A 27474-nucleotide genomic window follows, 5' to 3' on the forward strand; every position below is an offset into this window, starting at 1 on the left:
TGTACACTATTCCTCCCTCTCAAAGACAGGGTTGTTGTTGTTTTTCAAAAATGAATGCAATAAAGACTAGTCCTAGTCTGACAAATGGTTTGAAGGCAAGGTTGGGGGCTGGGGGGGGAGATAGGTCCCATTTTTCCAGAGGTTTGTTGGCCTCCTGAATCCAGGTAGGATGTTCAGATGGTTGCAAGTAAAGCTAGTAAAAGTAAATATACAATGCTAAAAGCTTGCCAACAATTTCACAGTTCTCTAATGGAATATTGTATATTTCCACAATTTTATCTATCTTTAGTAGCTACTTGGAGAGAATGTTAAGATGCAACAGAATCCTGTAGATATTCACTCAGAGGCAAATTGAGCTGCATTTGCTAAGGCTAAATCCCAAATAAATGGACATGGGATTACTACCTCCACTCTCTTCTACTCTCCTAGGCTAAACTTCCCCAATGGGGGGAACATGGCAAATGCCCTCACTTCATGGGGGGGGGGGGGAGATATTATTGGAAAGAAATACACACACAAAATCTGACACATAGAGGGGGCCCTGGGAGCACACTTGCATCCCACAGGCCACACTTTGTCATTTCTCATTTATCAAATGGAAAATCCAGGGGTTCCAAGCAACACATGTTGGGACTTCCCTATCTGTAAGGAATTCTGAGTACTACTACACTAGTTTCACCTTGTAAATTTCTGCCGTTTTGGACTAGAACTGCCATCATCCAAGGGCACTTGGATGGTAGTTTAGACTCTGGTACTCTAAAATATCTGGAGGGACCCAGGCTGCAGAAGGCTGCTGCAGGTGATGCTGGGAATTCAGGATGAACCACTTCCTTTTAAATTCCTAACAGTTAATCTTCAAACAGCAATTTTCTATGAAAGCTCAGGAGAGATGTTTCACAACTGAGATGGCTAACTTTGTACCACATAATGCAAAATCTTAAAGACACCAGAAGGTTCTTATTACCTTCCTCTCCCATCCTATATTCCCCCCTCTCCATGTTTTTATAATGCAAAGCAAAATCAATATGGTGGATGATTCACCAAAAATCTGGTGGGTAATGCAGGAAAACACAAATTCAGATTCCAAATACAATCCGCCTCCTTTGATGCAGACTTGCCATCTACGGATTTAGCCATCCATGGATGGCAAGCCCTCATTTTTCTTAATGGCAGTGTGTGCATGTGGCCATGGTAGCAGGCATGTGGGCACCACACCACTTTGCCATTACAAAAGACTTGAGCATGCATGGATTTTGGTATCCACGAGTGAGCCTGGAAATGATCCCCTGCAGATACAGAGATCCAGCTGTAACATAAAAATACTGAAGTCAAGTTACTGTCACACACATCCATTTGTGTATACACACACCCATACAACATAAGAGACTGACAATAGATCTGCACCCAGTGTAAACCAGGAATAGGTAACTATGGCCTTCCAGATGTTTTTGGCTTCCAATTCCCATCTGCTTAACCAGGATAGAAAATGCTGAAGGATTATGGAGGTTCCAGTACAAAAAGAATCTGAATGAATACAATTGCCCAGTCATGGTGTAGATATAATTGTCAACCCCGCTCCTCACCTCCCACCTCTACATTTTGCAAAATTTATTCCAGGCACACAGTATTCTGCCTGGGAAAAATCATCATACTGGTCCTAAAACTTGGAAACTAGCAAACAGCACAGAGAGAGGCAGGGATAAATGGAGGCAGGCTGTGTACACCCAAGGTTCCCTGGCAAGCCATGAAGTTGCAGATGCAGGTTGCTCTCTTGACCCTGTCACCGACACTGCTAATGCACAAGCACAGAGGCAATGAAAGAGGAGAAAAGAAGCAGAAGGCAGAGAGATGCTCTTTGGGCCCACCAATACGTTATAAATCACCCTGAGAACAGGACCACAGATGATATTTCCAGAGAAAAATCTATGAGCAACACCAACAAAACCAGCATCTCCATGTTTTATTAGCACTAAAGAGTTTCTTGTACAAGGGATTGCTTTTGAACCATAGGAAGATGGTGATTTAGTAGCCATAGAAATGTTTGTTTGTTTGTTCGTTTGTTAAAAATTGCAGCGATCAGCTTGGATGGATTTCCCACAAACCTAGGCATATAGGCTATCTTCCAACACATCTGTCTTCTTCCAAATGGAATAGGAATTGGAAAAAAAGATACTGGAGGAGCAATGATCCAACTTTCTTTTCTTTTTAAGAAAAGAAAAAAGGAGGTCTAGCTGCTCTCATTATGGCATTGGGAATTCTCTGTACATTCAAAGCATTATTGCATCAGGGGAAAATGGATCATGCATGTTTCATGTTTTCAGACAAAAAAAAGACGCTTAACCTGTATTATTCTTGTCATTTCTAGCTACATTTCAAAGGTGCACCAATTCTACAGTTTTATACTTCTCTCTTTTAGTCGCATGCTTTGCCTATGCACATGCGTCAAAGATAATAAATATTAAATACAGGAAAGAACATTAGAAAAAAAACCAACTGACACTGGGAATATTTTGTGGCAGGTCCACTGGTTAAGGAGCATGTCAGAAAAAAAAGGTTGAGGTAATTATGTTGGCCACTCCGCTCCGCCTAGACTTGGGTTTGAAATTCACGGAAGTTCTTCAGAAAATTCAAGTACACAAACACCAGCTGGGGCTCTTCAAAAATGCCAGAAGCAGGAGCGCTTTCCCCCCTCCTTCTCTTGCTTTTCCTTTTCGATTAGTCTATTAGTCGGCATTCACACAGCTCCTTGTAAATCCTTTTTCGTACTCGAGGCATGTCTTCCTGCGAGAACTGAAAAGGCTGGTCTAAGGCGAGGCACTTGCAGTACTGAGGGTGAAAATTCAGAAAATGGAAGGGAGAGGACAAGTTTTAGAAATCAAGACCAAAAATTACCATCAGCAGATTCTAGAGAGGGACAGCTGGGGATTTTAAAAAGTTATATCCTTACCTGGAGTACAAATACTCCACAGTCACTGTCATTTTTCTGTTGTGGAATGCACTGTAAGGGAAGCAGAACAGAGTTTAGAACAGATGTGGATTTTGGGAGCCCATTCAAAACTCTTCTCTGAGTGTAGACTGAGAAATCCTTGAAAGACTACCTCAAGACACCTCTGACACACAAAGAACTTGGGAAAGTTACTTTGTAGGACTACAACACCCAGAAATCTCCAGCTGGCATGGCTAGTTGTCATGCCAGCTGAAGATTCCTGGATGTTGTATTTGCAAAAAGGAACTTTCCCAAGCTCTGGAAAGCACTGATCCATCAAGTTCTGTGTTATTGACACTGGAGGGTAGTCATACTTTATTGTTTCAGAGGTCCTTCCCAGGCCTAACTGGAGGTTCAGAAGAATGAGCTTGGGCTCCTCTTGTATACAAAGCCCTTTCAGAATTCCTCATTTTTACATCGCCAACTGACACATGGCAAGGGTGATGGAGGCCAAGAGATTGAATCTTTATCCAGCCACACTTCTGTCTTGCTAAGAGGCATGTCACCCTCACATATCACTGCTACTATCTAGGTAAGGATCATAGCTGAATGGCAGAGCATTTTCTTTACACACGTAAGAACCCAGGTTGATAGAAGCATAGAACTGGAAGAAACTACAAGGGCCATCCAGTGCAACATGGAGGAAAACACAGTCAAAGCAGCCCCAACAAATGGCCATCCAGCCTCTGTTTAAAAACCTCAAAAGAAGGAAATTCCACCACACTCCAAAGGAGTATGTTCCACTGTCAAAGAGGTCTTACTGTCAGGAGGTTCTTTCTAATGTTTAGGTGGAATCTCTTTTCCTGTAGCTTGCATTCTTTGCTCTGTGTCATGATCTCTGGTGAAGCAGAGAGAAAGCTTGCTCCATCCTCAATATGACATCCTTTCAAATACTTAACTAGGACTATCATATCGCCTCTTAACCATCTCTTCTCCAGGCTAAACATACCCAGCTCCCTAAGTGTCTCCTCATAAGACATGGTTTCCAAACCCTTCACCATTTTGGTCACCCTCCTCTGGACACATACCAGCTTGTCAACATCCTTTCTGAACTGTGGTGCCCAGAACTGGACACAGTTATGGTTCCTTTCTTTGCCATCTTCCCTTTAAAGGAAGATCATGCCTGAGATCTTAGAGAGTTGGTGCCAGAGTGGAGAGAAAATACTCTGTCCTGCTAGAACTCTTTGGGGCTTTTATGCATTTTATTTTTCTCCTACATGGTTTTAAGATCTATTGGTAACCTGCCCAGAAAACTTGTTGACAGGTAGTATAGGAGCCTTCCACTCTGGGAGCCTGTTTGGAAAAAGGATGGTTATAAATATTTTAAAAAAACAAATAAATAATAAACCTGGGCTCCATATTCCCCCAAGCTATGGCAACAGTGATCTCCAAACCAGTTGCTATGCTCTTCCCCTCTTGTCAACCTTGATGGGGGAAACCTGCCCAAAGGTAGTCAGATAAACCTTTCACACTCCTTTCAACTGTTTCCAGGATGATCTGGGAGGGCACCCAATACCTGCTGAGTCTATGTCTAGATGCTTTTATGCATAACATCTCCATCTGAATTCACCTGGTGTAGCAATCAAATTGGGGAGAGAACAACTCACACCTCGGCACTTCTGAAAAAACAGGGAAGGTCTGTTTCTGTGCCAGTGGTGGAATGAAGTGGTGGCAGAAACATCAGTCGAAGCTTCAGATCCACAGAGGTGAGGGGTACATCTGCCTCCCAGCTAGAGATCTGGTCATTACTCCGTGCAAAATTTTCCTTGTCATTTTGCTTGGAGGGGTGAGAAATCAGTTTAACAAAAAGAAAACCCACAACAATATTAAGTAGTAGATTTGAGTAGAATTGTTCCTCTAAAGCAGTGATTCCCAAACTCTGACCTTCCAGGTGTTTTGGACTTCAGTTCCGAGAATCCCAGACCATTAGCTAAGATGGCTGAGGCTTCTAGGAGCTGAAGTCCAAAACAATTGGAGGACCATAGTTTGAGAATCACTGTTCTAAAGTAAATCAAGCTGTGAGTTTCCTTGACAGGCCTGTCCAAGTCACACAACACATGGCAAGGGCTCTGTACTCAAAAGATGCTCAGATCCTTGTATGGATGAGGCCAAGGAATCTAACACAAATACATATTTTATAATAGAAAACAAATTACATCTCCCAACCCAATACCAAATTTTAATGACCTCGGCAGGATAGTTTCCTCTCAATTATTTTAAGTAAATATTTAAACATTGTTATCTGCTTTACACAGGAACCATTTATTTTGTACCTGTGCATAAGTGCCTGCACACACACACACTTGCGAACAGCTCAGAAAAGACTTTGCTTCAAAGCTCCTTTTCACTGAATACTGATTTCTACACCTCTCTTCCTTAACAGGTTCAGAGACCTGCAAAAGCACTGTATGGCAGGTGTGCACTTGCAATTAAGTCCAAGACATACATCTATGTTAGGAATATGAGAAGAGTAGAAAATGGAAGATACCTTATTGTTATTGTTGTTATTGCTGTGTGCCCCCTCTCTGCTGGCCTTTTGCCACCAGGTAAAACATTTATATGTCAGCAGGCTTTCTGTACATAATGTACAGCTGGGCGGTTTTATGTAGTAGGTGGATTTCTAGTCTGTTTTTAACTTAACTATAATTTATGTGATTTCATATTATATTTTATTGTATGTATTTTATGTGATTTTATATATAGATGTTTTAATTGTTTGAATTTTATAATAATTTTAAAGGTTTTATCTGTCCCTCTGGGGAGAAAGGCAGGATATAAATGAAATAAATAAATATAAATAAATAAGCTGACTTTGACTTACAGGGACCCTGCTTGGCAAGATTTATTCAGCCTCCCACTACGGCCGACCAAGAGTAGCTTGCCCAAGGTGGGTTTCCATGGTTGAGTAAGAATCTGAACCCTGGAGTTGCAGAGTCCTAGTCCAACACTGAAACTATTAAAGAACACCGTCTCACAGACACACTTGTGAGGAAGAGACATGCTGGATTAGACCACAGTCCTATCACAGACCTGCAAAACTTGGCAGTAGTTTGGGGCAGAAATTAAAATAGGCTAAATGTCTTCAGGCAATAGATGGGTTTTTAACAGCTCACTTTCCAAGTAAAGGTATAAATTAATGATTAAATTATTTTAATCATTACTTAATTAATAATTATTATAACACTGTTCTCCTCTGCCTGGCCCTCTCCTTGGGAAAAAGCTAGGTGGTGAAGGAGTTCTGAAGTCATTCAACATCCTTGCGGGTTGCCCGAAATCCTTTGGCGTGCTGCAAGTGGCTCTCGGCCCATATGTTGTACAGGCCTGTCCGATCACATTCAGCAATCTGTTCATGTTTCCCAGCAAATGGGAGCTTGCCCTCAAAGCTATAAGTTACATACAGACCTAATGACTTGCAGGCACAGATAGGCTTCTCCACCACTATGAGTGCAGGTGTCCACAAGATCAAGAAAGCCATTCTCAGAATCAAAAGTTAAACCTGTTGTTGGTATATAATTAGGTATACTGGTTTTATATTGAGAGGAAGTCTGTATGTGGCCTTTGTAGATTTCAATTCAGTATTTGACTTAATAGACAGAAAGAAATTGTGGGGGGAACTGTCACTCACAAACATAGACAAACGTTTGTTCTTGTTGAGACAACTGCAGTCACACACTGACTTAAGAGTGAGGGGTGGTTTATCAGGTACTCTCTCTGGTAAAGTCAAAACTCAAAGAGGTGTCAGACAGAGTTGCCTGTTAGCCCTCTTTCTGTTTAATTTCTATGTGAACAATCTCGTTTCTGATTTGAGCTCTGCAGATTATTTCCCACCCTCTGATGGAAACAGGAAAATGCAAATGCTGTTACAGTATATGCTAAAAACATGGCCCTCTTGTTTATCAACCAGATAGGTTGGAGGAGACTTCTACAAAAACAGGCAAGGTTTGCAGCCAAGAGAACTTGGTTATTAATCATTCCAAAACTAAAGTAGTGGGTTTTTTTTTAAAAAAAGGAAGCTCCCCCACAAATGGTACTTAGATGGTCATCTGACTTAGCAATGTTATAGTTTCAAAATACCTGGGGGTACACTTTTCCTATAATGGAAATTGGAAATGCCATTTGCTGTCATCCAAGCAGTAAAGCTTCTAGCCTGGATGACAGCAAAAGCAATGCTAACCTTTGATAGAGTCAATAGGGTTACCTGCTGGGCCCCATTCTAAAAATCTTTACTTCCAAAATTCTGCCCCAATTACTATATGGAGCAGAGCTATGGGGACAGGTTCATGTTGCAGCAACCAAAATTATTCAGAACAGATCCCTGAAAGAACTGCTAGCTCTTCCTCTGGGAGTACTCTCTTCGCTGCTAAGGCTGGAAGTGGATCTCCCTTCTATTAAGGCTGGAATCCATGAAACAGTTATACTCTATGGGGAAAGACTGATGAATTTGGACGACAGTAATTTAGCAAAACAATGCTTTACTGAGCAAATTGCTAAGGGTGGATGGACCCACCTTTGGACAACATTGTCCCTTTCCACTTTTGAAAATGTCCAGACCTCAATCATTCATAAGGACAAATGCTACTAGAGGTAGGATTTTTTAGTCAGATTCCCTTGAAAATTTGCTTGCCAGCCAACAGCAATCGTTCTCTCCATGGTACATCCTTATAAAGAAGGAACAATATTTCCAACAGTAGTTGCAAGACATAACTTTCATAGCTTTGAGAAAAGCTTTTACTGCCCTCTGTTTTCAGTCAATGCCTTCAGCTCATTTAGAGGAAAGGTATAAAGGGATTCCTTACACACAGTGTTTATCTATTTGTGGTTCTGGGGAGGTGGAAGACCTAGTGCATTATCTTTTACGCTGCCCACTGTATAGGGACCCCAGGAACCATTTCCTGGGAGACCTTTTGAAAACGAGGGCAGATTGGATGCTGTATGATACTTGCAATATGTTGGAAAGACCATTCCAAATCTATTACACTTAAGGTGGCCACCTTCGCAATTGTAACCCAAAAAATCAGATGCAAATTTCTAAAATCATCAACAGTGAGTGGACTGTAAAGGGAACCAGTTGCTGTAGCCTTATTGTTACCCTGGCATTTTCCCTGTAATTTTAATTGTTTTAATTATTGTATTTTACTTGTATTATGTCAGACACTTTCCTGCAAGCATGCTGGCAGCATGTGATAATTTTCACAATTTTCCTACAGTGCTTTTGTAACATTTTTAATGGACATTGTGCCACAGACAAATAAACTTGATGAATTATATTGGATTTGGAATAAAAAAAAACCCTTGCAACACTGCCGAAAGTCATGAAAGATGGGGTCACATATGGTTATCAATTTTGATAGACATATACAGCATTCCCTTGAGTACCAAAAGCTGTATGCCTCTACATATCACTTGCTGTGGTACACAAGCAGAAGAGCATTGTTGCACTTATGTTTCCCTTGTGGACCTCCCATGGGCATCTGGTTGGCCACTGTGGGTACAGAATGCTAGACAGGGTAAGTCTTTGGTGTGAACCAGCATGCTTGTTCTTATGTTCTTTTAGCACACCCAGCAGCTGTGCTTTGTTTGGAAGGAAGATGTGCTCTGGCACTAGCTATCTAGCAAATGGTATACACACTAAGAAGGTTATGAAAATGAAACATGATTATGGGGAACACCATGTATATCCTCAAGAGCAGCAGGTCCAAAATGGTGAGCTGATAGCTGCTTCATGTATTGCATCCATGCAAGTGCACACTTTGCAGGGATGGGTCTATCTTAAGGATAACTAAAAGCAGATTTGGCCCTGAGCAGCTAGCAGAGAGGCTACACAGACAGAGTCTTGTTCGTTGCAGAAGTTCCAATATAACCAAGCTGTTTTTTTTTTAATCTAAACTTTATAGTTTCATCAACACATCTTCTAGATTCTCCCAACAGAAAAGTCACCAAACATTCCTACATTTGGGTTATGTCCTCGACCAAAAACTACCTTCCTCATCCTCTTCCCAAAAGAGCTATGCAAATGGGAGATCATCCTCATACGGCAATAAAGCTTCAAGACATCTTATTGTGAGGAAGGAACCACTGGGAGACTGTCAGATGTTCAATGACCCATTTTATCTCTCTGGAGCTATGACAGGATATGGTTATGCAAGTCACAAATTCCCTCGTTTGCACTTCACACAAGTTGTTCCCTTTTATCACTGCCAGACTGCATTTAGTTATGAGGAGCTGGTGTATATGTGGCAGTCTTGATAGCTCCATAATAAAAAACTATCTTCCCCACCTTTAAAGCTGTCCATGATATGTGGAATCTCCTGCTCTTCCTAGCAAGGTAGCTCTCTATTTGTCATGCTATCCACTGTTGTTTAAAAATAATTAACCAACTCTAGCTAAATCATGAATCCACAGACTTTTTGAACAAACAACACTATCAGACTTGCTCTTCTCATCTTTATTGAATAAAGAAGGGTTTTATGGTTCAAGAATATCTAGGTCATATGGCACCAGTACTAGACTAGAAATGTTTTTGAAAGCTGGCCTTCAGGTTTCACCCTGATTTCATGATAGCTCAGTTTTTGGAGTCATATTTGCTGCCTGGCAGCTGGTGAGTTCATAGAACCCTCCTTAACAGGGAGGGGCAAACTGCAACAGGAACCACTTTTTATTCACAATCACCTGTGATGGACTAAACCATAATTTTCAGTAAGAAAAAGGCCAAAAATATGATCTAGAGAGGCATTTCTGTTTGCCATTTCCAGATTTTCAGTTGGCATTTTGGGGTCTGCATGGGTGGGTGGGAACATAAGTAAGATCTTAAAAGACAAACCATGTAGTAGAAAGCCATGTGATAGCATTTTAGCTAATTTGCAGCATTTTCCTCTTTTTAAAAGTGGGGTGTTGGGTGGCTTGAGGTGCCAGGGGGGCTTGGAGTGTTGGGGGATGCACAAGAGGAGGTGTAGCTTGTGAGCCACACTCCTCACTCCTGATCTAGAACAAGATAAGAGAAAACAAGATGGCAGAAAGAGAGAGAAATAAAAATATTTAGAAGGGATAACCTTGCTTACTTTAGCTCAGGCACCACAAGGACTCAGTAGATTATCTCCAAAGAAATGTGCCACCAAAAGAAAATACTGCCCACCCCAATCTAGAAGGTACTGTTTCAGGCCTCAACTCTACAGCAAAACAGCATTTCTGTCAGCTTACAAGTCTGCATAAGACAAAGAACCATTAACTCTCTCTACCATCCTCATATGGATGTCCAATAAAATTATTTAGCATTGATGTATTTGAGTATTAGAGGATGTTTTCTGTATTACACTATGTATGGTTCCAACACAAGTCAATGGTCTCCTTATCAGACTCTTTCAAGATAAAAACCACATCTGCACAGAATTTGCCTATTCACGGAAAAATACATTAAGTGGTCTCAAGATCTGGCCTAGAGGAGGACACATTCATTTTATACTGTCATACCTCTTAAGCAGAAATGCCGGGCAAGAAGACACACATGGAAGAATTTAAATCAGGTGCAGTCAGTGTGAGTTCCAGCACACCTTAATAATAAATAATAATAAATTATTTATTTGTATCCCACCCAATCACAAGGAATCCAGGTGGGATTCTTACTATGCACAGGTTTAGAATATTCTTCCTACTTGCAAACAAGATCCACAAAGGCCACACATTTTGCAACTATTAAATTTCCGAGATGAACATCTATGTATTCAAACACAATGTTCTCACAAAGGCCCAAAAGGCTGCAGAGCATTACAGGTGGAGCATGTGGTGAGCCTGCCTCACCCCACTTCTGCAAAATATCCCCATTATTTTGCTTCTTACTACTAGCCATTCCTATCCAAGGGGTGCCACAAAAACTCTGTTTCCTGAGAACAAAGGTAGAACTTCATTCGTCCATGATGATGTCCTTTTTGCATAACTTCATTTTACTTTACAAAGACACCATTCCAAAGGCACAGATGGTCCTTACCTTTGTAACAGCAGTCTGCCAACCCTGAAGGAAATCAGGATGATTCTTCTCTTTAGCTTCTGTTAGCAAGTATTTCCGTATGTTCTTTTAAAAAAGAGAAGATATGAACAAGGGTTACTTAAATTGTTCCATTAAAAGCTGTTTCCTTGCAGGTGAGGCATAAGTTCCAATGCAATACAGTGAAAAATGTTTGGCTCAAACTGGACAAAACTGGGATTAATTCCTTACTTGACCATGGCTTGCACTAGGCAAACTTAAGTTCACAAAGCATGCTGGGTAGACCCCAAGGAAGCCACCAATTCTCAGTATCAAGGGCCGAATGGAGCTTATTATAGTTCATCGTTGTAACAAGCCTGTATACATTGCTGTGAGATATTTATAGGAAGGAGCAGGATATAACTGTGATAGATAATAGGCACAAACTGATAGCTACCATATACACAACTATAAGTCAACCTCATGTATAATTCAAGGGCAGGTTTGGGGGTCAAAATTATGGATTTTGATATGGCCTGTAGATAAGTTGAGAGTAAAATTGAGCAAACAAAAATGATGCCAAAGAACTTCCAAAATTCTGACAGGCATAACTGCTTGTGCTCACTGTAAAGCCTGGATGGATGAGGAGGGAAATATAATAATGGTGGCTAAGAAATGTTTGAGGCGGGGACAAGGCACATGTGGGGCTAAGAATACATGCACATGTCAAAAAGGATGGATAGGCAAACAAATGGCTACTACATTAGCAGTTATTACAGCCTTTAAATTTAATGTGATAATAACTCTGGCTGATACTAATCCAGAAAAGCTGAGGAACATGCACAAACATCTTCCTCTCTGTGCTTTTTTGGGGAAGCACCAAAGACCCACCAACATCTTCATTTTCCCACCCAGGCATTCAAAAAGGCCTGGAGCAGTGCCATGGCAGAGAGAGTAGGGGGGTCGGTGCTTCTTTTAAGTTCTCCTAGGATAGGCTAAACTCTCGTCTTTCACCACTCTACTCAGAGAAGGGAATTGGATGGTTCCTTTTTTGATACAAGTACAGTACTTACCTTGACCCATGGATAAGACGACACAAGTTTTTGGGTCAATTTTTTAACTTAAATTTCTAGAGTTATACACGAGTGTATAAAGTATTTACAATGGAACCAATGCTTTCATGAACATAGCTAGAACAAGGTTGAAGATGACAGTGAGCATCATCTAGGTTACAGAAAACATGGGGATCATTGGATAATCCTGACTACATTATTGCATGTGTGTGTGTGTGTGTGTGTGTGTGTGTGTGTGTGTAAAATGTTCCATGAGAAGAAAAGTTGGCTTGAACTGAATCTAGAACAGGTTGTTGCAACTCAGTTGTGAAAAGAAAAGGATTTTAGTACAGTCAAGGAAAATTGCATTTTGCTTCTACCAGTGCTACTCAAAGTAGCAGTCCCTGGACCCATGCCAGTCCTTGAACCACTGGCTGCTAGTTCCTGGAAAGTTTCCAGAAAAGAAATAAGCACTTGTAGCCAATGGTGACAAATATGGTGATGGTCCCTAGCATACTAGGAAAAAATAACTGCCAATCCCCCACATAAAATAGCCTGAGAAGCACTGGTTTGCACAACTTTCTGGACAAATTGATCCACCAAATAAGATATCTGGGATATCTGGGATTCTAAGAACTGTCGTATTTCTTCATTTATCCATAGATCAATTTAATGCTTGCAAGAATTACAGAACTATGAATGAAAATGAACGACATTTAAAAAATGGCTTTTTTTAAAAAAATAATAATGATTAATTGTTTTTGGAATTCAATTCATTATTTAGGGGTAATCTGGAGAGTTGGGATATTTTTAGTAATTTAAACTTTTAAAAAATATAATACATTAATGTGTAAAGATTCACATAATGAATCAATTCTGTAATTTTCTTTCAGTGTCTTAAAAGAAACATTTTTAAAAAACAGTTTAACATGCCAGTGCTAAAGGTTTCCAAGTTCTGGCTCTGAGCCAGTTCCTATAGCAACAAAATTGAGAAAGTTAATGTTCTCCCCTTTTGGCCAAAGAGGATCTGTGACTCATAGATTTAGCAAGTATTACCTACCAAAGTATTGCTGAAAATTAACAAAATCAGACAGAACAAGGGATCAAGTCTTGTTTTAGGAAAGACTGAAACATATTATTAAAACAGCTATAACAGTTCCTCTTACCTCAACACAGAACTTAAAATGAATGCCTTGAGAGTCATAAAATGAAATAATTCGGTTAGGGAGATTCACAGTAATTAGGGACCAGTGGACTTCCAGATGAATAGGAATTAACAAGAGAGTCTTCTTGAAGAGGTCCACCTAACAAAAAGAGAAGATCTGTCACCCAAACCATGCAATGTGATGTGCAATAGAATTATATTCTTATAACATATGATACAGAATAATCTCTAGGAAGAGTTATTAGAGATCTAATAATGTTTCTCCCTGTGGTCTTCCCAACTTCCTTCTAGTCTTATCTAGATGTACCAGACTATCAAAGGCCATGCTGGCTGGGAATGTAGTCCAACACATCTGGAGCATACCAGGTTAGTGAAGGCTAAGCCACAGAACTGTGTGGTAAACGCCATCACATACATTTTTGCCGTTACCAGAGGTGAGATACCTCTATCCTATGGAAGTTGTTAGATTCACCATCTTATCAGTTTCGGACAGCATGTTCAATGGGCAAAAAATAACGGGTACTACAATCTAATAACTGGAGGACCCCTGGTTCCTACCACTGCTCTACACTATTTTGTATTCTGGCAATAAGAAGAGGGGAGATAGAAATGTAGGGGTTATGAATCCCCCCACGTAAGCTCATCTTGGCATACATCTGCTGTACCAAGTCATTTTATTTGTTCAGAAACAGAACTGCACAAATAATGTCACCTGGAATTGCTAATTCCGTTTGCAACAGACTTATAAAACCAGTGTAATGGGCAGCATTAGGCTGGAAGAAAAGTACAGATGTGCCTTAATCCATGAAAGCCACTGGATAATCTTTGGTCAGTCATTACACCCAACTGAAATGTTGCTTTTAACTTCCTTTATGGTGTGGTCTACCCTGAGAACTTTTTAACTAGGTAGCATATACAGATCATAAGGAAAATAAAACTAAAATAAATTGCAACATAGAAGAACCTTCCTGACTCCCCCTGCCTCACCCTGTATCCTCAGAACAGGGTGTAAAAAGGTGATAAAGGAGGACTATGTCCTTTTACGGCTTTTGGCAAAGAAAATTAAGATCCCTGGCTCTGAGTTCACAATAGCAATTCTGCAAGTCAAACAGGGCTACAAGCAAACCATCTGAGCAGAAACAAGGCCTCTCATCCTGTCCCTCCCAAATGGGCAAAGCCTCAGAGGAGAGTTCCTCCTACTCCAAAAAACACATGTTTTGTCATAGGCAATGGCTTCTTCAAGTACCCTTCAACTGCAAATCTACAAAGTACCATCTGTGTGCTTAAAGCTGCACCGTATTCAGAAGTAGTCGTGCACCTGGGCAATCAACAGCAGAATGAGGACACGGAGATGGAGGGAGGAATAGAAAAAGGAGGGCTGCAACTGATAGATGAGTAACTCAGCTATGGCAGGAGCAGTTCCGACAAGGGCAAGACAACTGAAAGAAAATGTCAGGTCAAAACAGACCTGAAAGCAGGGGAGGCAGCTGCTATAGGCATAAACATTAGCACAGCCAAAGGCCCAGAATAAAAAATAACCTCACACATAATAGAAGGAAGGAGGAAGAAAGCCCAACAGGCACCTGAAAGCTACTTAAGAAGCATACACGTCAGCCCAGATACAGTTTTGCTCCTTGTTCTTGACCCCTTCCTGCAACATCACATGCTCAGACATGGTAGATGTTAAAAAGGCACAGGAAGGGGTACAAAGACACAGCACACAACAAAACATGATGTCTCCTGTATCCAGAAGCATGAAATAACATCCTTGCCTGCTTCTCATAGATGTTATTTATACACACCAGGTTTACCTGCCTTCCTAATACTCTATTCAAGATGTTTACAAAATTAGGTGGCATCTCACCAGCACCATGGAACACAGAGCAAAATATCATTAAAACATTTATCAGCAAGCAGAGACAACAGAGAAGCAGCTCCGATGTGGTCATTTAACCACTGTCAGGGCTCAGATGAAGGCTGCAGAACCTTTTACTGTGTGAAAGGGTCATTTTCTCATGGACAGAATCTATTACTAGGAGCCTGGTAGAGGGCAGGGCCGCCACCCCACTCCTTTACTGGCATCTGTGCGCTGCCCAGGGAGGGGAGAAATGGTTGTTCTTGGCAGAGGTATGGTCTTCATAAGGCATCTAAATTTTACAGAGCAGCACTTCTTTATTTCCTAATTTCTGCTTAGGGCTCCTAGCATTAAGTGTCCTCTTGACCTGGGCCTGAAAGCTAATGGGTAGGCAGCCTAAGAAGCAGAAATAGAAGTGATGTTTCCTCTGCTTGGTCTTCACTAAATGCACTACCATTTTCTATACCAGCTATATCATGTTCTATATTGTTATTGTGAATTGCCCTCAGGTCAGCCACCCTATTAATGAGACATCTCCAAGACTTCCTAGCCTCCACTGCTCTGCTTAGGTCCTGTAGATTTAGCCCTATGGCTTCCCTGACTGAGTCCATCCATGTGGCATGTAGCATTCCTTTCTACTGCCTTACACCTTTCCTAACATTATTGTATTTTCTTATGAGTCATGCCTTCTCATGATGTGGCCAAAATATAATAGCTTGAGTTTCATCATCTTGGCTTCCAGGTCAAGTTCAGGTTTCATCTGTTCAAGGACCCATTCGTTTGACTTCTTGGCCATCCACAGTAACCTCTGCACTCTTTGCCAGCACATCTAAAATAAATTTACTTTCTGTCAGCTTTCTTCACTGTCCAGCTCTCACATCCGTTCATGGTGATGGGAAATATAATGGTTCGGACGATTCTAAATTTACTGCTCACTTGTATATCTTTACACTTTAGGCACCCAATCTTCTTATTTTTTGACTACAATCTCCATTCTTATCAAAATTTGATCCAAGGTACAGGAATGCTTTAACCAGTTTGATTTCTTCATTATCTAGGTTAAATTCATGTAGATCCTCTGTGGGGTTTATTTTTGGTTTCTTTGTGTTCAACAGTAAGCCTGCCTGTGCATTTTCTTTCTTGACCTTCCTTAGCAATTGTTCCAAGTCTGCAATGTTTTCCGCTAGTAGTATGGCATCATCCACATATCTTAGATTGTTGATGTTCCTTCCTCTTATCTTCAGTCCTCCTTCTTCTGAGTCCAGACCTTCATATATTTTCTACATACAAGTTCTATACCAGTTAAACTATTTGCATTTAATAGTTATGCTTCTGAGGAAGTAGGCTCAATTCTATGAAAGCTCATGCTACCAGCTTCTTTCTTTCAGTTATTTTCAAAGGTACTACAAGATCCCTTTGCCTGTTAACATTTAAGCTGAGGGTGGCCCTCCAGATGTTGTTGAGAATGCCTCAATTTCCTTGCAGTTGAATGCCTCAATTCCTTGTTGTTGAGAATACCTCAATTTCCCTACCCTCAAATGAGCACTGTGGTTCTGTTCTGTTGAAAGGCCACCTCTCAGCAAAGCAGCAGTGAGAATCATGGGGCTTTCCAGATGTTGTTAGACTGCAAGTCCCATCAGCCCTATTCAGCATAGCCAATTATGTAGAATGCTAGAAACTGCAACCCAACACATGGCTTCCATCACAACTGAGGAGGTTCTTGTCAATGCACATACCTGGATATCAGCTTCATTACCAATAGATATCAGCCAACTGGGCAAGGAACACAGGTATGGTGGTCAACAGACTAAAATTCTTCTCAATGGTATGGCAGTTGTTATGAACTCCATCACAAACTTCTGGTTGCAGGGGAAGAACAACATTCCCAGCATTCTACAACATTAGCTTTGCTGAACATAGACTGATTGTTCTGGGCTGATTTTTATCCTTTTATTTAAAAATAAGTAGGTAATTACACTGTCTGTGATGGTTTTAAATATTTTATATTGTTTTAATTAACTGGATTTTATATGCATTTTTGTTTTCAGGCTTTTACTTCATCAACCGCTGTGGAGGGCTTCAGCTCAAAAGGTGAAAGGTGATATAAAATATATTTTAAAAATTCAGTAACTGATTTCTGAACATTTTCCACCTGAATGAAATTAAGAGAGAGAGAGAGACCTCAACTACAATGTAAGGCAGAACAATCTGCTCTGCCACCTTCGGTGCTCCTTATGTAGGCCAAACGTTACACAGTCATTTTGCAGTTCTATTTTCCTTCCCAGACACAGCTTATTTGACACCATTTGCTTGTTTAAACAGACGCTTCAATTTATTTTCAAGAAAACATGCAATGGCTACTGCCCTACATCTCTTCATGCTGAATTATTCAAAATCAATATTATTATTTTTTACAGTGTGCAATGCAATGGTGTTGGTTTTTAAGCATGAAATTAGAATTTCTAAAAGACAACCTTCAACACACAAATACATATGCTAGCACACCACAGTCAAACACCAATGAAGAAATGCTATTCAGCATACAGGCCACGAGTGAAGATCTGGAAGGCATAGGAAGAGATGGAAATAGCCCCAGGCAGGTGAAAACGATTGCAGCTTAATGGATAGGACAAACATGTTTGCAAGGCAAGCTGCAAGTGTTTAATACTTAATGCTGGCCCGCTGACTGCTATGTAATGTGAAGCAGGTCCCATGGTCCCAATCATCTCGATTACTATTCCATGCAAAGCAACAACAGCAACAAACTAAAAAACACACATGCAAGCTACCATCCCACACCACCTCATGCTAAATTATTGTGTGCATAGACACCACCAAAAACATCAGATTTGGCACTCATGGTGTTCTCAGATTCTGTAAGTGGGTTTTGAAGCCTCATGGTCATGACTTCAATGTTTTCAATATGGCATACCATCAGACCACCCAGAAAACACCTGATCTCATATGATTTCAAACTTCAAGCAGATGAGAGACCATCTGGTAAAGCTAGAAAAGAATTCTACCTGAAACTCTACAGACCACAATAATGAACTACCATCGGCCCTCTGTATCCTCAGATTGTTTGTCCATGGTTTCAACCATTCATGGCTTGAAAATATTACATTTTATATTGCTATTTGATATAAGGAACACTATTTCACTACATCACTGTATATAATAGGCCTTGAGCATTTTTTGGTATCAATGGGGGTCCCTAGAACCAAACCTCAGAGGTTACCAAGGGCCCACTGTACATTAATTTGGCTCAGTGTAAGGCAGTTTCCTATGACTACAAAGAAGACTCTGGAAGAAGGGGAGCAGGATCTAATAATAATAATAATAATAATACTTTAATTTATATCCCACTTTTTGTTATCACAATCAAAGTGGCACACAACCTTTAAAAAATACAATATATACAATCCCCCCCATTAAAAAAGGATTAAACAATTCTATGCATTAAAATTACAAATGGTAAAATCTAAATATAGTACGATAATAAAATAATGGTGGGTCGAGTCTTCGCTTATATATGTCTGTGGAGGGGGGGAGTGTTACATGGCCGGGTTCTATTCCAGGAAGGCCTGCCGGAAGAGATCCGTCTTGACAGCTTTCTTGAAGCTCTCTTAGGTTGACAATTTGACGGATCTCGTCTGGCAGGCCATTCCATAAAGTGGGAGCAATCCCGGAAAAAGTCCTCTGGGAGATTGCTGTCAATCTGGTCTTTGTGGACTGCAACAAATTCTTCCCAGAGGATCTGAGGGTACGGGGCAGATTGTACAGAAGGAGGCGATCCCTTAAGTAGGTTGGGCCCAAGCCATGGAAGGCTTTAAAGGTAATGACCAACACCTTGTACTGTGCCCAGAAATGAATAGGCAGCCAGTGGAGTGATTTCAATATAGGTGTAATATGGTCACTCCTAGTTGTTCCTGTAATCAATCTGGCTGCCATATTCTGTACCAGTTGAAGTTTCAGGACTAGGCACAAGGGTAGCCCCATGTAGAGCACATTGCAAAAATCAAGTCTTGAGGTTACCAGTGCATGTACTACAGTTTCTAGGTCACCCCATTCCAGGAAAGGGCGCAGCTGATGTATCAGCCGGAGCTGATAACAGGCACTCTTGACTGCTGCATTCACTTGATTTCTCATCTGAAGCGACGAGTTGAGAAGCACCCCTTAGCTGCGAACACAGTCCTTTGAGGGGAGCGTGAACCCCTCTAGGACTGGAGGTTGTGGCCCGATACCTGGTTTGGGGGCCCCTACCGTAAGTACTTCCATTTTGTCTGGATTCAGCTTGAGCTTGTTTTCCCTCATCCAGTCCATTACTGCTGCAAGACATTGATTGAGGGGAGAAATCCTATCTGTCATCATTGCTGATGACCGAGAGACATGGAGAAGTATATTTGCGTGTCATCAGCATACTGATAACGCCCCATTCCATGTCTACGGATGATTTCTCCCAGCAGCTTCATATAGATGTTGAATAACATCGGGGACAGGATGGCACCCTGAGGGACACCACAATTAAGCTCTGTTTTTGAAGAGCAACTGTCCCCGAGCATCACCCTCTGGAATCTACCTGAGAGGAAGGAACGGAACCACTGCAAAGCAGTGCCTCCAATTCCTAACTCTCTCAGGCGTTCCAAGAGAATGCCGTGGTCTATTGTGTCAAATGCCACTGAGAGGTCTAATAGCACCAGCAGGGTCACGCTTCCTCTGTCGATGCTTAGACAAAGGTCATCAGTTAAGGTGACCATGGCAGTCTCCACCCTATATCCTGTCCTGAAGCCAGTTTGAAATGGATCTAGAAAATGTAGTGTAGAATAAGCCCCGGATCACAAATTTTCAGGGGAATCAGCATGTTATGGGAGAGGAAATCAATCTCACCCAACCACATGAAGGTAGGAGGCTGAAAATAAATGTATACTTTGCATGCAAGAGATCTTAGGTCCAATTCCAAGCTGTTCCAGGTAGAACTGGAGGAGATCCTGTCTGAAACCTTGCATAGTCAATTAAAGTTGGTATTCACAATAAAGGGCTAGAAAAACCAAGACACCCAGAAAATGGTTTGTATTTTTAACATGTTACATTTTAATTCATAACTGTTTTAACTCTTATAATTGTTTAATTTTTAAAATTTTTATATTTATATATTTTAATATTGTTGTACTGTTTTTAAAGTGTATTGTTTTATACTTGTTGCTCACTGCTTTGAGTCCGTATATTGGGAGAAAGATTGGATATAAGGAAATAAATAAATAGTAAGGCAGCTTCCTAAAATCACATCCTATAATGTGGTCACAAGTATTTCCACAGTTCTTCCTCAAAGAGAATGAAGGCTATACAAGCTAGGCTGTTGTGCACATGGGCCTGCATATGGAATTTCCATTTTAGACTGTATATTTGGTCGAAAAAACAGAGCATCTCTAATATACAGAATCAGAGCCTCGCCTGCTTATGAGTTGGGCCTAAGAAATTGAAAGTGGTTAAGCTGCACACCATTAACTAGCATGACTGGCCATGCCTTTCCGTATTCCACTGTCCACCTACTATCCTTCCCTTTCGACCTCTTGACCATGTGGATCTTGGCCTACCTGGCACAGAGTATGAGATCTGGCATCAAAGAGTTGTAAAATTCCCAAGAATTTTGAAGCCATGGGAAGAAAATGCGTTTTTGCCCTATTGGGGTTGAGGGGTTGAAATAAAGTTATAGGGGGGAAATGGGGGAAATGCAATTATTAGAAACCTTTACAGACTAAAAGTAATTTTGGTACAAAAGTAACATAAAATGCTGTGTACAACTTGGCTTGGCATAAAAGTATCATATTTGATTTATTAACGGTACAGTTTATTCTGGAAATTATTACAAATTGAATTTACTTTTTAAATATTATTGTTACAAATGGAGCTACAAGTCCTTGAACTAGAAGGAGCACCAGAAGTATAAAGAACCTATTTCCTTTTGCCAATTTATGAAGAGCAGACAAAAAAAAATCCAATTAAAAACAGAAGAAACCATCTATAATAGTAAAAAAGGAATGGAAAGGGGGGGAAAAGATTTTGTTTCTTCTAATTTCCCACAGTGCCAAGCATGAAGCACTCATTCCTATAAAAAGAACTGAAACGCCTTAGGGAGCTGGGGATGTTTAGCCTGGAGAAAAGAAGGTTAAGAGGTGATATGATAGCCCTGTTTAAATATTTGAAGGGATGTCATATTGAAGAGGGAGCAAGCTTGTTTTCTGCTGCTCCAGAGAACAGCACCCAGAACAATAGATGCAAGCTCCAGGAAAAGAGAATCCATCTTAACATTAGGAGGAACTTCCTAACAGTAAGGGCTGTTTGACACTAGAACACACTCCTTCCTCGGAGATTGTGGTGGAGTCTCCCTCCTCGGAGGTCTTCAAACGGAGGCTGGATGGCCATCTGTCGGGTATGCTTTGATTGAGAGTTCCTGCATGGCAAGGGGTTGGACCTGGAAGGCCCTTGTGGTCTCTTCCAACTCTACGATTCTATGATTCTAAGACCAGGAATTACAGTAATGTGAAATGCTATACATCATTTTAAATAAGTATCCACTTGCTATATAGTTTTTAGAAATGATGTGGGTGGAAATAAAACAAATGAACACCTTGTCTTAAATATTTCAGTCATAATTCTAAAAAGAAAATATTCCATAAAACATTTTTTTCAATTTTTCCAGAATAAAAGGCTTCAAGGGGGAAATGGCAAAGAAAAGGGTTTTTTTCCCAATAATTTTTTTTCAGTTTTCTTCCAAGCTTTTACATCTCTATGGCAGCATGGAAAGAAAAGAAGTCATTTGTCTTTAAAACAAGGCATGCACATCTTGGCTTTTGAACTGAACCACTCCTTGTGGTGGTGCAATGGAAGGCTGTATGTGTACAAAGTCGAGCAGAGTGGCACATTTAGCCCATGTGTCACCCTGCTGCCTACTTATGAAAACACACAATTCTTAGTGTCAGCTGGTTAGTCCATCTTAAACACTGGCAGAATTCTCTCTCAACAGACACCCGTACTTACCAAAAATGGGTAGGGTTAATATCCTTCTAGAATTGCATAACACAGCCAACAGATCTGTCTCCTATTATCTGCCCTTCCTTTCTAGGGTTTGCCAGAACGCATTTCCTGAAATGTTTAGCATGCTGATCTGTATTTATTGAGCTCAGCAATATTCAACATGGGTTTTCTCCTCATTTTAAATTGGAACTTTTGTCTATTTGTACTTAAAGGCAGGAACTATGGTCTGCTGCACATAAAAATAGAGCATCTCTTTAAAGATATTGTTGAACAGCACCCAACTAAAATAATGGCTGAGGTTGAGCAGTCCATGCATTGCCAAGGTAACAATGGAGAATGTGACATGTTTTGAATGATGATCAAGACAGGTGTGTCAGAACTGGATCTAGAAGACTCAAATTAACAGGTGAGCAAGGATTTCAATGCAAGGTAAACTTAGACATTGTGACAGGTGCAGGGATGACACTGAGAAAAATCTCTGAGCCTCTTCTTCCTCCATCGTGATGTATACACTTGTCACAATGCAAGCAGTGCCTCTCCACTATTCTTACTACCTTCCACAGTGTTATGGTCCTATATTTAGTACTTCATATGCTCAGTATACTCTGTATAAAGCTGTATAATTATACAGTGGAGAATGAGAGACTGGGTTGGAGTTTTCAGCAGCATGCCAATGCCTCTCCTACCATCTAGTGACATCCTCAGAGAAGTGGTATTACAGAAAAGCTGGAATTCTGTTAAGGATAGCCACACACATTTCTCTTATAAACATCGATTTCCTTTTTCGGTGCTGGAGGGTTGTTATTCCTTTCCTCCCTCCACAGCACCCACCCCAAATTACTATAAGCCCCCTGGAACTTCCCCACAAAACCTCAGCAGATCTGTGCTGCTCTAATCAATTCATCTCTGGCTATGGGGATGTAGCCAGATGCATCTCCAAGCCTGTTTGCTTGCTGTGAAGCAAAGGGCTTATCAGGGAGATATACGTATGGCTCAGTGTAGCATAGGTCCACATGCAGACATTTACGCTGTTCTTAGGAGATAAAGGATTGAAGCCAATGTGTCACTTCACAACTTTTGCTTTTTTGAACACTGAAAAATCTACTTCTGAAGAAATAAATTGAGGTCTTTTTCCTTCCTAGCAGAGCAATTGATTATGACAACCATCCCCACAATACGGGAAGAGGGGAAATATGTTTAAAACCCACATAGTCTGAAGCATCAGTCTTGGATGTCATTAGAGGGTTGAATTAAATGGTTTCTTTCACTCCTTAAAGCTGTGGTTCTCAACCTTTGGACCTCCAGACATTTTGGACTTCATTTTGGACAAAATGAATTTCCTTAGGGAGAAATATAAGGTTCTTAACTTAGGCAGAAAAAATAAAATGAATAGGTATAGGATGAGGGACACCTGGCCTAACAAGACTATGTGTGAAAGAGATCTAGGATGTGAAAAAGATCCTAGTAGACCACAAGTTAAACGTGAGTCAACAGTGTGATGCAGCAGCTAAAAAAGCCAATGCGATTCTAGGCTACATCAATAGAGGTATAGTGTGTAGATCAAGGGAAGTTAAAGTGCCACTCTATTCTGCTTTGGTCAGTCCTCACCTGGAATACTTAGTCCAGCTCTGGGCACCACAATTCAAAAAGGATGTTGACTAGCTGGAGCGTGTCCATAGGAAGGCAATCAAAATGGTGAAGGGTCTGGAAACCATGCCCTATAAAGAGAGACTTAGGGAGCTGTTTATGTTTAGCCTGGAGAAGAGAAGAGGTGATGCGATAGCCCTGTTTAAACATTTGAAGGGGTGTCATATTAAGGATGGAGCAAGCTTGTCTTCTGCTGCTCCAGAGAATAGGACCCGGAGCAATGGATTCAAATTACAGGAAAAGAGACTCCACCTCAACATTAGGAAGACCTTCTGGACAATAAGTGATGTTCGATACTGAAACACACTCCCTTGGAGTGTGATTTTTAAACAGAGGTTTAAACAGAGGCTGGATAACCATCTGCCAGGGATACTTTGACTGTGAGTTCCTGCATGGCAGGGGGTGGGACTGGATCCAACTCTGTCATTCTATAGCAATAGCAAAAGCAGCTTCATTTATATACTGCTTCACTCTAAGCAGTCTCTAAGCAGTTTACAACTGTAAGCTAATTGCCCCCATCAAACTGGGTACTCATTTGATGCAAGCCTGAGTTGAGGCTGAGCCCTGGCTAGTATTCAACTCGCAACCTTTGTGAGTGGCTGCAGTACAGGCATTTAATCACTGTGTCACCAGGGCTCCTGATTCTATCATCTGCATGTAGAAATAATCCAAGTTGACAAAACTTTAACTGCCCTGCCTTAATTTTATGGAATTCTGGGAATGGTAGTTTGTTGTTAACACCACAGCTCTCTCACAGAGGTGGTTAAATGTCTCACAAAAGTACAGTTCCCAGAATTCCATAGCACTGAGCTAGGGCAGTGAAATTGGTGTCAAACTGCATTATTTCTGCAGTGCGGACGCTGCCAAAGTCAGTATTACGCCACACTGCAGGTAAGATACTTGGACTAAGAAGAAAGAACCTTGCTCAACAGCTAAATCCAATTGTTAGTTCAAATCAGAGAAGACTTGTTACATTACAATTGCTGAATGGTAGGCCAACACTTGTGAAACTCTCACTGATTCAACAGGTCTAATTATTTAGTAATTGGATTCATGAATTCAGTCACTATTTATTCATGGCAAAGATGGGAGTTAAGCTGTAGGCTTCCTGATTCATAGCTACACCAATACACTGCATCAGTACCCAGAAATCATAAAGTAGAAATCAAGTACTGCTTGAGGAAGAAACAAAAGCAACTTCATTGCAAGGGTAAAAATCAGATGCTCTTATTCCAGTGTAAAAGGGGAAAGTGTATGCACCTATAAGTTTAATTAAAATCCAGTCAGGTGAGACAGGCCTTTGCAGCTGAACTCAAAATGTAGCATACAAAGCATGAATGAAACAAAAGCAGAGTTCTTCTGTGCAAGATAAGTAATAAAATCCAATTTAATTTCCCATTCCAAGTAGCAGAACGGGTACATTTCAATTTATGAAGCCCTGTTTTCAGTGAATACTTACAAAAAGACTAACTTTATCTCCAAAAGAATTTGGAGGGGTTAGCCCATGCAAGATACTGAAGAGATCATGTTTTTACAGAAGTACTGTATTTCTGTATTACACAGAGGCACTACAGAACAGCAGAACATTTAAAATGTTGTGAACACAGTAATGAGAGCACTGCAGTGTACACTTGTTTTAAATCAAGGTGACTTAAACAGATTAAAACCATCAAAAAATGAAAACCAGATTTAAGCCAGGACTTAACAATTTGTAGCACTCTAAAATAGCTGTTGGTTGCTAATTCCATTATCCCTCTCTATTAGCTATGCTGGCTAAGGCTGATGGAAGTTATAGTTCAATATCCGGAGAGCCACAAGTTAACTCCAATTTAAAACAAATTTCACTACAGATATTTCATGCATTCAGCCCTTAAACCCTTCTTATAACAACGGTTGACAACTGTGGAAGGCTGTAGGGGGGTCTTATTACCATCCCAGAAGACCTTGTCACTCCTATGCATCCAGAAAAAAAACCAAAAAACAATTGCCTACAAACGCCCTCCAAGCGGCATGCTGTTGTTGTTTACTGTCCTCGAGTCGATCCTGAATTATGGCGACTCTGTGGATGAGACATCTCCAAGATCCCCTCTCCTCCACTGCTCTCCTCAGAGCCTGTAACTTTAGGCCCTGTGACCTCCCTAACTGGGTCTATCCATCTGGCATGCGGTCCCGCTCTCTTTCTGCTACCCTCTACCTTTCCTAGCATTATTGTCTTTTCTTATGAATCATGTCTTCTAATAGGTACACTGAAATCATGTTTTAGGTCTCCCTGGGCCATTTTAGACCTAGGAGAGATCTGTTTTAATAGGCCCCAACTATTCCCCTAGAAGGCATTTTGGGCCAAAATGTTTTTGGGAAAAGAAGTAGATTTTTGTAAAAATTAAAATTACACTTCGGGTCCCGGGGGGGGGGGGTCACAAAAATGGCCCTGAGGGCTCTATACAGCCCTTCAGAACATATTTTTGGTCTTAGAATTAGATTTCTCATCTTTGTCACACTGCACATACTTTTCAGTTGTTTGCTGTATATATCAGCAGGTTAACAAATCCCCAACTCCAGAAGCCACATCCACTCCATTTTGCACCTTCACACTGAGCCCCACTGGCCACATGTGTCTCTTTTAACAAAACTAGAAGTGTTAGGAAGGTCTCTTTTTTTAAAAAAATGCTGTTTAGTTCCTCCTCCCCCCCCCCCCTTTTCCCAAGAGACTGAAATAATATTAAATGGGGGCATAATGCCCTCTGTAGGATTTGGGAAAGGAGACTGGTAATAGAGAGGCTGAGGAAGCTGCCCAAGAAGCAGGCTGCATGCATCCCATGGGTTACAGAATTCGCACTCCTACTATAGATGGAATGAATGTCTTTAAAATGCCCCAGCAAGGTCTTTCTTATGACCTGAAGCCACAATTGCTATGTAGTTAAGAATGAAGACATTAGATCAACACACTTGACAATTGCAACACCTTTTCTTCCCAGCAGTGTTCCTTACTGTATCAGTTCTGCTTTGCCCACCAGACTAGGGTTGCTAGGTGAAAATAAAAGACAGGCCTCCAGTACCTTTAATGGTTGTGCAAAAGAGGAAATCTATCCCACCAGGGAGCCCTGGTGGTGCAGTGGCCACGATTAATTCCACTTCCCAAAGAGCATTCAGTATAGCTGCCTCTAGACTATGGAACGGACTCCCAGAGGAGATTCGCCTTGTCACATCTTTGGAAATTTTCAAGAAGGCAGTAAAGACAGAGCTCTTTCGCCGCACATACCCTCCTGACCTCCTATGAAGACCATTGGAACGGAACGAGAGCATCTGACCCCGCAATTGACTGACGATATTTGATATCTTACATTTGATGTTTGATGTTTTTAGCTGTGGTTTTAATTGCGTGGTAACTAATGTTGGAATACTGTAACCGCTTTTTAACTCTGTTGTGATCCCGCCTCGATCCATTGGGAGAGGCGGGAAGATATAAATAAAAACTATTATTATTATTATTATTATTATTATTATTATTATTATTATTATATTGAACCAGTATGCAATAATGCTTCTAACACAAATGCACCCATTTAAAACGGTTCAGCATTTCTCACCAGCTACAAGATTTCAATATTATTAAGTAGATACATACCTTTTTTGTCCATCGTTTTACCCCATTATATCCTTTGGTTACCAGCTGTCTATGAAAAAAGCTGTTGAAGAAATGAACCTATAAAGACAAAAGGTGGTCAGGGAGAAAAGTGATCAAATGCAAACAATGTGTCTAGTACTAAATAAGGAACT

At 40.7% G+C, this 27474-nt stretch overlaps 1 protein-coding gene across 1 annotated transcript in view; it reads right to left on the reverse strand.

Moving 5' to 3' along the window:
* Window positions 1-1943: 1943 nt before the first annotated feature.
* The window catches only part of LOC149317956 (sentrin-specific protease 5-like), a 57065-nt gene continuing 31534 nt past the window's right edge, over window positions 1944-27474 (reverse strand). The window contains exons 6-10 of the mRNA XM_089508730.1: window positions 27323-27400; window positions 13162-13299; window positions 10968-11051; window positions 2948-2998; window positions 1944-2826 (exon numbers count right to left, since the gene is read on the reverse strand). Coding sequence (XP_089364856.1) covers window positions 2716-2826; window positions 2948-2998; window positions 10968-11051; window positions 13162-13299; window positions 27323-27400 — 462 coding nt within the window. The 3' untranslated portion in view covers window positions 1944-2715. The remainder of the gene's footprint in view (window positions 2827-2947; window positions 2999-10967; window positions 11052-13161; window positions 13300-27322; window positions 27401-27474) is intronic.

This window comes from Sceloporus occidentalis, unplaced genomic scaffold, assembly GCF_023333645.1.
Source record: "Sceloporus occidentalis isolate IW3139 unplaced genomic scaffold, rSceOcc1.0.p SCAF_2, whole genome shotgun sequence".
In the NCBI taxonomy this organism is placed as follows: domain Eukaryota; kingdom Metazoa; phylum Chordata; class Lepidosauria; order Squamata; family Phrynosomatidae; genus Sceloporus; species Sceloporus occidentalis.